Source organism: Haliotis asinina, chromosome 16 (assembly GCF_037392515.1).
Source record: "Haliotis asinina isolate JCU_RB_2024 chromosome 16, JCU_Hal_asi_v2, whole genome shotgun sequence".
In the NCBI taxonomy this organism is placed as follows: domain Eukaryota; kingdom Metazoa; phylum Mollusca; class Gastropoda; order Lepetellida; family Haliotidae; genus Haliotis; species Haliotis asinina.
The window spans coordinates 12,090,365-12,103,511 of NC_090295.1; the positions used below are offsets into that span (position 1 = coordinate 12,090,365).

General features: G+C 39.6%; 2 protein-coding genes across 2 annotated transcripts in view; one reads left to right on the top strand and one right to left on the bottom strand.

Annotated features, from left to right (window-relative positions):
* Positions 1-7,505, top strand: part of LOC137268204 (period circadian protein-like) — an 83,355-nt gene extending 75,850 nt beyond the window's left edge. The window contains exon 23 of the mRNA XM_067802743.1: positions 107-7,505. Coding sequence (XP_067658844.1) covers positions 107-1,045 — 939 coding nt within the window. The 3' untranslated portion in view covers positions 1,046-7,505. The remainder of the gene's footprint in view (positions 1-106) is intronic.
* The window catches only part of LOC137268208 (EF-hand domain-containing protein D2-like), a 265,230-nt gene that overhangs the window by 153,034 nt on the left and 99,049 nt on the right, over positions 1-13,147 (bottom strand). The gene's annotated exons all lie outside the window — the stretch shown is intronic.

Genomic DNA, 13,147 nt, shown 5'->3' on the forward strand with positions numbered 1-13,147 from the left:
CAGACCCGATTATTTACAGACCGCCACCATATAGCTGGAATATTGCTGAATACAGCATAAAATTAAACTCATTCACTCACTCTAACATATTCCTAATTCTGTACAGGATGAAGAGGCGGGATTCCTTCTATTTGAGAACCAAACAGACGATGATAATGCCTCTGTGCACAGCGAGTCAAGTTCATGTTGTTCCGACCATGTTGACCAACTTCTGGGACTGCTGCCTGGAAACTCCAAAGGTGCTTGGCACCAGCGTCGTTCAACACTGACAGAAAGCAAGAAGGAAAATAGTCCTGACATTGAAGAAGTGTATCGCCAGTGGCGAGAAGAGTGCAATGATGAGATGATGATGTCTGTTTCTCCACCTGAGTACAAGGATAGCAACTCAAGTGATGATGATAAAACTGATTTGAAGAAAATGGGTGAAAATGACTCAAATGTTTCCAACAACTCCAAGGATACTAGTGACATAACACTGAGTGACCAACGAAGCTCGGAAGAAGCAAGCAGCTCACTCAAAGAGTTGTCTGACTGTTCCTCGAAAGATCAAAAATATTCCTCATGTGAGTCTGACACTGAGCTGCGTACAGAGTGTGCGCTGATGGATCGTCTGTTTGTGAAGTTACCAACTCATATGAGTGGACAGAAGGGCTCAAAGATGCGGCTTGCGGAACCGTTCTGGCTTCAAGAAACCCAACACAATGAAGCCATAGCTAAGACATATCAGTTAAGTGAGAGAAGTGAGGCAGACATTTTAGGCATTGACCTTTGTTCACTGGAACATCTTAAACAGCCACAAACAGTGATTGACCAAATGAAGGAGCTTAGCGAATACACAGAATCACAGACACTGAATCCAGACTGCACATCTGGTGCAACACAGGAAACCGTAGTGGACGGTCCATCATTTAACATTGATGTGAGTGTGTTTGCAAACTTATTCCTCCCAACTGGCGGTATCCATACTGATTATGGAGAAGGGTCACAAGGCACTCAGCCAGTTGAAAATGATTTGAGTGAGGAAGAACTGATGATGCTGGATTAACTCAGTGATTCGTATTCTCTTCTGCACACAAGGCAGGATTAACTTAATGGCATTGTGAATAACTTACTCACATTGTTGAAGACCGATTCAGCTCTGTGCTCAAGTAACTCATTTGGATTTGCATATTTATCAAGGGCCTGTTCTTGTGGGGGTCAAGATAATGGTTATCCTGGGGCAAAATAATGATCCACCCTCCCAGATTGGTCAATCCTATATCAACCCACCCTTTGTTCGTTTGAAATTACAAAAAAAACACCAACCCCAACAACAAACCCAACCCAACCCACTTGACCGAAATCGAAGACATCCTCAACAAATGAAATGGTCCCCTTGAAACCCCCCATGTATTATTAGGGGTTGTGAGCATTCACAAAGACTGCTCTTTCTTCAACATGAACAACTTGAACGTAGCATTGACTGCTACCCCGTGGGCCTATATGTCCATGTACACGCTGTGAACTCTGCATGTGTGTACAGTGGCTTCCATTATAACTGTGGATGTGTTTTGACCCATGAGGATTCCATTACCACCAAAGCCATTGCTGCGAGTTAGCCAGCTTTTGATCTCATGCCAGCAGTAAAGCATGATGCTTAAAGTCTGAACACTCCATGAACTTTGTATAGGTATATGTGTAAATATCATTTCCGTGGCAACTGTTGCCATGTAAATAACTAAATTACATTGCCAAAATGTTGTACATGTTATACTTATTTATGTTTAGGGGTTTTAATCTTCTTGACACATTCTGCAATTGATAAGTTGTTATTGTGTTACATGTTTCTATGGTTACTGTATGTTTGTGTGTGGAACATTTTTGTTTTGTAGGTACTGTTATTTGTTAAAATGTCAGCCAATAATTATTTGGAAAATGGCATGTATTTTAAAACAAGTTTTTCAGTTGATGTATTGATTGGATAAGATCTGTACAAATAAATGAACATAGGAATCGGAGCACATCACTTTAATCCGTCCATTTCAAAACTGATGTGTGCGATGTTTGTGGCACAAAACACAATTATCCTTTCATTTGTAACAGTATTTGTTCAAAAAAGTTTGGAAGTTTTTCTAACCAGTGCCGTTAATTAAGGACTAGAACCTCTGATTGGAGTCGGGAAGGTCAGTGGTTGGAGTCCAAGATTCTCAAACCAATCGTAATGCTACGACAATGTTAAGGTATAGGTGTTACAATCATCTTAGCGCTACGATCGCTTTGTGGAATGGGACCCAGGCCATGTTGCCCTCCCTGCATTTGGCATTTAGAGGATAAGACAAGGGTTGGGTGGGAGTTAAAACTAGGGTTGTAATGATTCACCCAGACCTCAGTTCGATTTGCGATATTGGAAGCTTGATTATCGATTTTCGATTTGATTCTTCATACAAGTAAGAACATCAGGTTTCATCAAACACTCAGTCAGCATTTTTGTGTGAAGTTCATGTTTAACTTTGCAATATCTACCATCAACAGTTCTCACTGGATAATTAGTCCGGCATCATTTAATCACGTTTTGAATTATTTTAGCGCACGAAACTGCTGGATTTGGGGTGAAACTTATGTATCAGCTGTATTGAAATAATCTAAAAAGGTATTCAAATGTGAAATCAAAATAGTTAAAATGGTTTTTGAAAAGAGAAACTATGTTGTCAGATTTGATTTTTCGACCCAAATAATGGAACTCTTGTATTTTCATGTGTTCCCTTATTTTCAATGAGTAGAGGTGTGATGATATATCGTAGTATTGATAATCACTGTACTTTATCAAACGATAAATATATTGATACCTTTTTTCGTATCGTGATATGTGTCATTGACCTCAAAATTGTTAATTGTCACTAGAAATTGACGGTTTTGTAAAAAGTTACACTGTTGGTTGATATCCAAATATATGTATCTAAAGAAAATAACTAAGGATAGCATATCATGATGCACATCAAGTCGTATTGTATCGCTTCAAGATATTGTGATATGTATCGTATCGTGAATTTTCTCTATCGTCACACCTCTATCCATGAGTATACTATTCATCAGTAAATATCAGAAGGGTGATTATTACAGTCAGTTTGGTACCTGCAAATAAATGACTGTTGCCTTCTGTCTTTCATTTGTATTGCAGTGGGGAAGCCTTGTGGTTAAAGTGTTCGCTCTTCATGCAGAAGACAAGGTTTGATGCCTCACATGGGTACAATGCGTGAAGCCCATTTCTGGTGTCCTCCTTTCTACTGCCTCAAAATATCTTCAAATTTGGATGGAAATGTTTAATTAATTTAATGGGGTTAGGAGAAATACCTTATTCTTAAGTAAGTGCAAAAACAATGTTTGTTATCAATGTCTGGATAAATTTTGTCATGTTTGTCAGAACTGATGTTCCATAAATGTAGTAATTTTTACACTTTAGCTTTTAGTTGAAGACTTTTAACTTTTTGAGATTGCCTCTTCTGTATACTTATCAAAACAAAATGTTGTCATATTCTTGAATGTAACAGTAGTTTACTTGTCATGCATTGACATGACATGACAAATGAACTATTGTAATATAAAAGAATTTGTGATCCTTAACCTTTTTTGAGTTGCATAGTGTAGAGGAGACGGTAATCAATCTTTCCTATTTCATTGGATTTTATTCTTGTCCAGTATAATACTTGTCTGACAACTTATGAGTAGTCACTCTGAGCAGTCTTACTGTGCTTTTCAAGGTTTTGACTTTGTAAGGGTATAGTCATTACTTATTGTTAGTTTTCATCACTAGTTACATGGAAAGTTGTGATTTTGTTTTGTATGAATCAGTTGGATAGGTTTTAAGGAATGTACATACTTATTTTAAACTTCAGCATTTAAATGTTGAAGAAAGACCTTGGTGGATCAAGTTGGGGGTGGTAACTGGGCTATTCTGATTTCTGGAAATACTTAAAAACAAACTATTTCATAATGAAAGGTAGCACAACTACCTAGAAATATAATGTTGTGTGTGTTCTCGGTGTTTAGTAAAGCAAGTAAATTGTTCCCCGGACATACTAGAAAAAGAACTCTGATCTTTTTACAGAGATAAATGGCATGTTTGACAGCAGTGACCTTGAAAATCTACCTGTCCCAGAGAAATCTTCCAAATCCTAGAACACTAGAGTCCCTTGTTGGACAGATAAATGGTATGTTTGACAGCAGTGACCTTGAAAAATTACCTGTCTCAAAAAAAATCTTCCAACCCCTAGAGTAATGAGAATCCCTTGTTTGTCAGATGATCCCTCATCAATTTGCTATGTATGCATCAGTGTGCCAACCAAAATTCTTTCTTAAAGGTAATAACATCTGGCATCTGTGAACCATTTCTGGCATCCCTGGCTGTGATATTGCTGAAATATTGCTGAAATATTACTAAAAGTGGCATAAAAAAACATACTCACTCACTGGAATGTTGTAGTTATTTTAGAACCACCACAAGCATCCAGTATTTGAAATGTTAAAAAGTGCAAGGCTGCCATGAAACTATAGGAGTTACAGGTTCTGACTGAACTTGTATCCTCTCTTGAGAAATAGCAGCTTAGTTTGATAGATAAATTGATATGTAAATTTACTACAGACCATGTAAACCCACACAAGATTGAACTAAAGTCAAACACAGGCGTTTAGGAAAATGCTTATTTATTTATTTATTTATTTATTTAATATTACCACCCCCCAGCACCAAGCTCCCATTTTCAAATGCTCTGACTGTGTCACTGAATATTATTATTATTATGTTTTACAGATTAAGATAGAAATGCAGCAGAGAGGGTTTGGGTGATCTTGGCACAGTCAGACTGGTTATTATTATTATTGCTGTTGTTATTGTATTGTGTGCATTTGGACAGCGAATTTCAAACAGCTTATGGTCCTTGTTATATTATACACTTGTAGTCTCTCACAGGGCTGGAATAGATGAAATGTTTGCCAATGAGATGTAAACTCTTAACTGGCTCTATTGCGGCCAAGATTTTACCTTTCTTGTGAACATAACTATATTTACAGAACATGTGCAATTAGAATATAACAACACTGTACAAGATATGTTGTTACAAGTTAAATTGTATATTGTTTTAATGAGCACCCACTGTTTGTTTAGTACAGAAAATGTAGCGTGTGTTCTTAGTTCTCAGTGGAAATGAATGTACATGCACAAACAATAGTATTAATCGTTGAAGAGAGAAAAATGATTTCTGAAAACTGAAAGCTAGACCTGAATGTTTCATTTACACAAAAAGTGCCTCTTGCTTAAAATCAGATCAATTGGACATTTTTTGTAAACTTTGTTAAATGTTTATGCAGTGATTCAACTATGGGAGCAGTGAGACATGCTCCTAACTATTCATATACCTTGTACGTACAATAAACGTTTTATTGGTGTCGCTAAAATTCCCACAATCTTGTTAATACTACTCAGTATACAGGGAAGAATTGAGGTTCGGACTAAATTTGACTGACTTTTCAGAGAAGTCTGGTATATAGTCTTCCACGGCAACAGATAGTTAAGATAAGAACAGTATATATTTCCATCCATTGTTGACTTTGATATCTGCCATAGTAAGTCATCAGTTCGAGAAGTGGAGTAGTATTAACATATTGTTGCATGTGGAATCTGCTGTGAGGAACAATAATTGTCCTTGTCATTGTGGAATAAAAGGTGAATATACTTGTCATACAAGGCGACATGTTGACACGTCATTGGTTGACACGTCATCTGTTCCCAGTTGCATAGATCGATGCTCATGTTGTTGATCACTGGATTGTCTGGTTTATTTTGTACAAACCACCGCCATATAGCTGGAATATTGATGATTGTGGCATAAAACTAAACTCACCTGTTGTGGAAGATGCTCCAGGCGCTTGTCACTCCGGAACTTAACACTCGGGAACTTAACAGGAGCAAAACTAGGCTTGAAACAGATTACTTATTTTCAGAGAACTGACTCAAAGTCATGAATGTTATGGGGATAAATATATATTAATGATAACTTACCACAGTGGTGCCAGTTATTCGATCAGTGGTGATAATGCTTTTTATGGAAACTCTATGATCTGTGGTAAAATAAATTAAAACTTATTTCAAGTTTTTAAGTTATCAAATTGCAAAGGGCAATTGACAAGAGGACTAGAGATTTCTGTTGACAATAGTTGTTTTTAAGTTACGTTTTCAAGAAAATTCAGATGTTGTATTTGGAATTGTTAACTGAAATTGATAGCAATGGAAAATAAGATTCCAAGTGAATCTGTCTTTCAGAAAGTATCCACATGCAATCTGAATCTAATTTGTGATATTGTCAGCATAAGTAAAGGTGTGATATTTGAGGAACAGAAGACATGTCCAATCCTACATGCTGTCCAACTGTTGTTACAGTTTTTGTGCTGAAGTCATATTGTGCTCACTGTTCAGTTTATAGTGGTTCTGGAGTAGAGAGTGTTCCTCGCGGAGCAGTAGTAGATATTACATTCATTATACTTGTATGTAGGTCCCTCATATTATATATGAAGTAGAATCTGTTACCATGGACACACTGTCAAAATGTGATATATTATAGAGATTTCTGTTCTTTAAATCTGCCAATCTCATAAAAGTTGTTACATGTACTTTCTTACTTCTGCTAAACAAAGGTATGATGACATCCCAGTAAAGGTCACATCAGAATGACCTTGAACCAAGCAATGCAACTGAAGAAATAACAATTAACCAATCAGAGGAATGCTTATTGTTTCAATATGGCGCCAGTTTCTGACTGGGATACTGTTCTGACAAATTTAAAACTGAATGAAAAACAGTCGTTCTGATGAAGCCTATAATAGGATGTCTTTAAGTCTTGGTTTAGCCGTTCTTTGACATTGAATATCTGCAAGCATGTCTAAGACATATTTTCACTTTATGGTGCTTTTATCAACTTGTTCATATTTGATAATGCCTTCAGCCCTAATACAGAAAATTTCAGTGGCACAGCTGCCTATTTTTATATAGTAGAAACGTTTTCTCTAATACATCAATGGATGACAGATTCATGTTTGTGAATGTGTTGAAATAGAAGAGATAAGTCCTTTTCACTGCAAGAATTTGAGTGATGTCACAAATTTGTGGCCTTCAGTAGCTGGACTCTTTTATAATAATGTGATATGATATCATTAACATTCGAGAGAAAGCTTTAATGTTTTGATATTATGGAATGCTAAGAGATAAAAAATCATTTCCAGTATGGGAACTGAAAATATTGGTTGTCTTGGTGTTCTGATTCAGTCTTGTAAAGATTTATAGTCAATATATTTTGGTAATAGTGAACTATTTCCATATATGGAGATCACTGAGGTTATCTCACTGATTCAATTTCTTGTGTATTCCTGGTTGAATATTGTGTATTGTACAAAGCTGTTCATATGATGTTTTGTATTTGTGAAGTCATACAGTCAATTGTTGAATCCTTTTGTGAATAAAATCTGTACCTTCAAAACTGTAGTGTTATGACAATTCAATTGGATTTTTGTCTGTGGGGTCGCCTGGTTGTTAAAGATTTCACTCCTTACACCATTTATTAAAGTTTGATTCTTCACATGGGTGCAATGAGTGAATCTATTTCTGGTGTCTCTATCGTGATATTACTGGAATAATGCTAAAAGTGATGGTAAAACATACTCGCCCCGTGGGTTTCAACTGAAAGGAATAGTTTATTGTCAGCATAAGCATCTTTCCTTGTTTTGAATTTTTGTTATTTATATTCCTGCAAATCACAGATGGGGGACACCTTCAAGACCTATGCATTACCTTCAATTTTAAATTTTTTAACTTATCCAATCTCCGTCCCAGTCTCCCAATGAAGATTTTCTTGAGAAGGTGTTGGATTCATATCTCAACAAGAACCTCCGCCATCTAGGTCTATCCCTCTCCATTTGGAAGACTAGTCACCACCTCAGTGTCTTCTCAATCCCATCCAACTTCGGTGGTGGCTGGGGTGCAGCTTCCACATATTCCATCAGTTCTAGGTTCCTCTGCATCACTTGGTGTGATGCCCCATGTGACCAACCAAGAGGGGAGTCGGCACATTGCACTCGATGGTTGACTCTGTGTTAACCTCTCATACTATGCTTGAGTTCAGTGCAGCGGCTCGGCTGGGAGAGTTGAATATTTTCAGATCCTCTTCACATGGACCCTTTGAGTCATGGACAACCACTTTATGCCAGTGCATTGCTTCGCTCCGAAGCTTTATGTCAGGACAAGCTCATGATATTACAACACTACTTGTTTCCCATGCGACGCTTTCAGTTCGAGCACTGCTTGCTCCTGCTTCGGCACTTTCAGCTAGCACTTCAAGTACTTCGGCACTTTCAGTCAATGCATTGCTTATTCCTTTTGTGTCACGTACGAACAGAGTGCTGCTTGTTCCTAGTTTGGTGTATACACACAGTGTTCACAGTTTACTACATCAGTGTGGTTGGTTCCTCATAGTCTACGTTGTTTGGCATACCTTACCCGCTTTGTCGTTTACTCATAACATGTCTGGTGGTTCAGCGCTTCCACAAGGCATACCTGGTTCAGTGCTTACTTCTGGTATACTTGGTTCAGCGCTCACCTGTGGCATGGCTCGTTTGGCACTTCCTTCTTTTATCGCTGCTGATCAGTACTCATACCCTGATTAATTCGGTGGTTACTGATCATGATACTTTTGGTTCGTTGCACTCTCATTGCTCATGGAGTTCGTCTTTGTTTTGCATACTTCTGGTTTCATGCTGGCTGGCAGTGCGTCGCTTATTACCTGCTCAACGTTTGTCTCCTACGTGACTATGGCTCCTAGTAATCCAGTAGCTTCCTTTTTGACGCTTTCTACTTCTCAAGTGTTGGTATCAGTGGTGACAGCATCACCATTGATGGGCTCTACTGTTTCATCTCATGAGTTGGGCATAGCTTGTGTTAGCCTACTATGTTACAAAGGCACTTGCAATGACAAGACCTATTTTACTGCTTTCTTGAGCTCTGGCGTCCGAGTCTTTGACATCGCAATCATTGGCACCTTTGTGCAAGTGGTAGCTTAAGCCTTATGTCACCAGTCTCCAGTTTCTGCCTCCGCTCCACCAGCCACTCTGATTCAGAACTTGGAGCTTGTTCATCGTATGGCTACGCCATCTCCCTCTTGAGATGGTATATTGGGTTCAGATATTAGCATTGATGTGATTGACAAACCTCAGTTGTTGGTTTGGATTGCCAACAATCTTCAACTACAAGAGTACTTCTACTGTGGATCTATTATCCAGCTTTGACATGTCAGGTAATTTTGCCTCTATTACATTCCCGCCATGTCCCTGCAGCTCTCAGATAACTTCAGGAAGGTTAAGGATGGGTTTGTGGCTCCATGTTTTAGTTTAGTGTCAGCTCATGTGCATGCCTCGATGATGGTTGTCTCTCCTTCTGTGGATGATCACAACGCCCACAAACTCTTACATTTGGATGGTTCCATCAAGAAGGTCATGACACCTCTCAATATGATTTTGACAACTTATGATTCAGTAGCTATGGCTGCCGTGCATGCGTTTTCGCATCAGCAAGGCATACAGCGGGTAACAATGGTGTTGATACAAGAGCGATTCCAGGTGTTTCAACAATCCCCCTCTAACACTCTTTCGTTCTGGTTCACAGAACATATCCCGCTTTGCATATGGCTGTTTTACAGTCCACAATAGACATGTTGCTTCAGAAACTTGCGATCGATTCCGACTGACCTGTGCTTCTATTCTCAAATCTTTTTGGTCCCAAAGGAAGACTCAGACAAGGTGAGAATCATCTTCTACATGAACATCTTCAACTGGATGTGTCTTCAGTCTCCGCCTCATTTCTAGATGGTGTTGGTGGCCCTTCTCAGAACTATACGGAGTCAAAAAAAGAAACTTCACAAGATTCAGTTCTTAAAAATAATGAATAATTTTTCTCTGATGATACATCTTTGTTTCCAAAATGGGATCCCTATCTTTCGACTCTAGAAAAACGTTAGCAAAACCCAGTCAAACCCATCCATTCATTGTGCAAATGACGTTAGTGCCAAATCAGGTTTGCACGTGCAGTCAATCAGACGATTTTTGCATCAAAGTTTTCTTCATTTGCACGTGTTAGCATTGGAATCAAGAATTGAAAAAATACTTTTAAACCACAGTTCTAACAGTACTTTAAATGCCGCGATTGTCAAATCTGCAATGTGAACATGCTGTTGGCATGTTGCAAGTGGGAAGATCAGTTATAGATGTCGCAAGAGCAATGGGATGCAGCCGTCGCACTGTCCATGACTTGTGGTGCCAGTTTGTTGTAGATGACCTCACTTCTGATTGCCCAAGGTCGCGTTGTCCACTTCACATCACAAGCTGAAGACCGTCAAATCGTCCTACGTCACCTACATGACAGATTTCCGCCGGCTACACAAACCAGGGCTGAGATGTTTAGAGGTTGACTGTCCTCATCGACCATTCGAAATCAGTTTCAGGCTGCCAATCTCCATTCTTGACATTTATATCGTGGGCCAATATTGACGCCGTTTCATCGTCAACTTCTGCTGTGGGCCCAACATTACCTCTGATGGACCCAGGGAGACCCAGGTCTATTGCAATGAATCCAGGTTCCCAGGTTCACCCCCAGATTCACAGACAGCATGCGTAGAGTCTGGAGACAATGTCGTGAATGGAATGCCCAATGTTGTGTACAGGAAGTAGACAGATTCGGGGGCAAAAGTTGCATGGTGTGGGGTGCTTTCTGTGGGAACAACCGTTCCTGACTTTTGGTCATTCATGGAAACTTCACAGCTGCTCCTTACCGCGACCAGGTGCCCACCCCTGAACTCGTTCCTTTCTTGGCGGCGCATGGTCCAGGTCTACAGTTCCAGCATGATAATGCTCGGCTGCATACTGCTATGTTGACACGAAATTTCCTTCAAAACGCTGGAATCAACATCATGGACTGGCCATCGAGGTCCTCCAAGATCCAATAGAGCACATTGGATGCACTTGGGAGAAGGCTTCATGGTCTTAGGAACCAACCTCAGAATTTGCAGGAACTTGGCACTGCCTTGCAAGAGCAATGGTGCAGAATCCCCAACCATGTGTTCACAAGCATCAGACAGTCGATGAGGAGACAGTGTTTGGCAGTGGTGAATGCGTGGGCTGTGATATACAATATTGAACTGAGAAATTTCGAATTTTTATTCTTGTGACTTGACATTCTGTATAGCCATGTTTTGGAACGGCGGTGTAGCCCAAAGGAACCGATTGTGGCACTGTCAGTGTATCGGGTACATCACTCAGATCTCAGCAATGAAATAATAAAAATTATAACAATCTTACCATCTCTTGTTCTTTTATAGTGCCCTGAAGAAAGAATGTGAAGTTTCTTTTTTGACTCGGTATATTATCAAGCCGGGGCATTACATGGTGAGCCTCGATCTGCAGGATGCATACCTCCGCATTCCAATCTTCCTGGCCCATCACAAGTTCCTTCGGTTTGTCTTCGAGGGCACCCACTATCAGTGGCGTGTCCTCCCATCTGGAATTTCTTCAGCACCATGGCTGTTTACATGGGTCACGAACCTAGTCATCAGTTTCCTTCAGAGCAAAGGTTAGTTTGCAATGCTTACATCAACGATTACATTCAGGCTCAGACCGATAATGCTCTCCTGCTTTGTCACATGAGTTCACGATGCAACTGATCCCTACATGCTGTCTTCAGTTCATTGGTGCAGTGTTTGACACAGAAGTCAACAAAGTGTTTGTCCTGAGGGATTGTTTCTGTAAGATGCAGCATCTAGTTCCTCTTGCCTTTGTCTCAACCCAGGACACTTCATCAATGGCAGGAACTCTTGAGTCTTGTGTTATCAGCTCAGGCTTTGACCCCGTATATAATATATAACCCTGTACATAGTATATAAACTTCAATTTGGGCCATTGCAATGGTTTCTATCTCCTCATATCAGATTGGGCAACCTGCTTGCTCTGATCACTCTTCCCTTGTAGCTACATCCTTATTTCCGTTTCCTGAGGAATTTCTCTGGAGCTGTTTATCCCATCTCTCCACCTGTACGTAGACACGTCCTTCACAGATCGCACTTGTCACATCCATGTGCGAGAACTCGTGTAGTTTTTCGAAGACAGGGGTCACCTTATTAAATCAAAGGGTGGCAGGGCCTAATAGCCAAATTGTGTCCTTTTATTTGTCAAAAGTTGCGGCAGAAAACCACATTAATTCGGGAGCGTCCACTCCCTAGAATTTGTGCTGTGCAAGTCAACGGGTTCCTTGAAGCGACCCACAAGTGTGGAGAAGCATATCGGAAGTTGGTGCTTCTCCTGGCTGCCTTGTGTTTTGCATTCTCATTTTTGCAGAGTTCTCAGGGTAATCTGCAGCCCTCCTGCCAACTGTGGGATAATGCATAACGTGAAATAGGATAAGTTAAAAATTTGGAAATTTTAACCATAAACTTATTATATTTGTATGTTTATCCAATCTCGCGAGAGGGATGCCCACCCAACCTGACCCACATCACAGATTGCAGAAAGCTCCAAGACAAGAATGACAGGCATAGACCGTCGTATGAGTATTCATCACGAGCAAAGAGATGATTCACAGGTGCTGATCACGAGCAAAGAGATGATTGACGGGTGCTGATGTCAGGGTGGGGACAGAAGTCGGGTGGTCAGAGGCCAGTAAGACTTGATTCAACTTTGCCCATACCACGTTTCCACAAATGGTCATAGAGGAAGCCAAGTAGGATAAGTATATAAATATACAATTTATTGTTAAAATTTCCAATATTTTACTGAAATCAGTCTATTAAACATTTACATGTGATTATATGAAATCTGCTTAGCCAACAAAGCAGTAACTTTTAGAGCTGTTTCCATAACCCCCTACAAATTTGGCAACTGTCTCCATGATCTGTTTGCAGTGAAAACGTACCAATGAATTTCACTCAAACAGAAAACACAATCTGGGTCACCTCCTGTTTGGATTGTGATTTTGAAAATTTTATTTCTGAGCTGATTTTGAAATCATTTTATTTCTGAGCTGGTTTGCCACTTACATTGCCTGCAAACATTTATCTTTTTCAAAATATTATCCTAATATTAT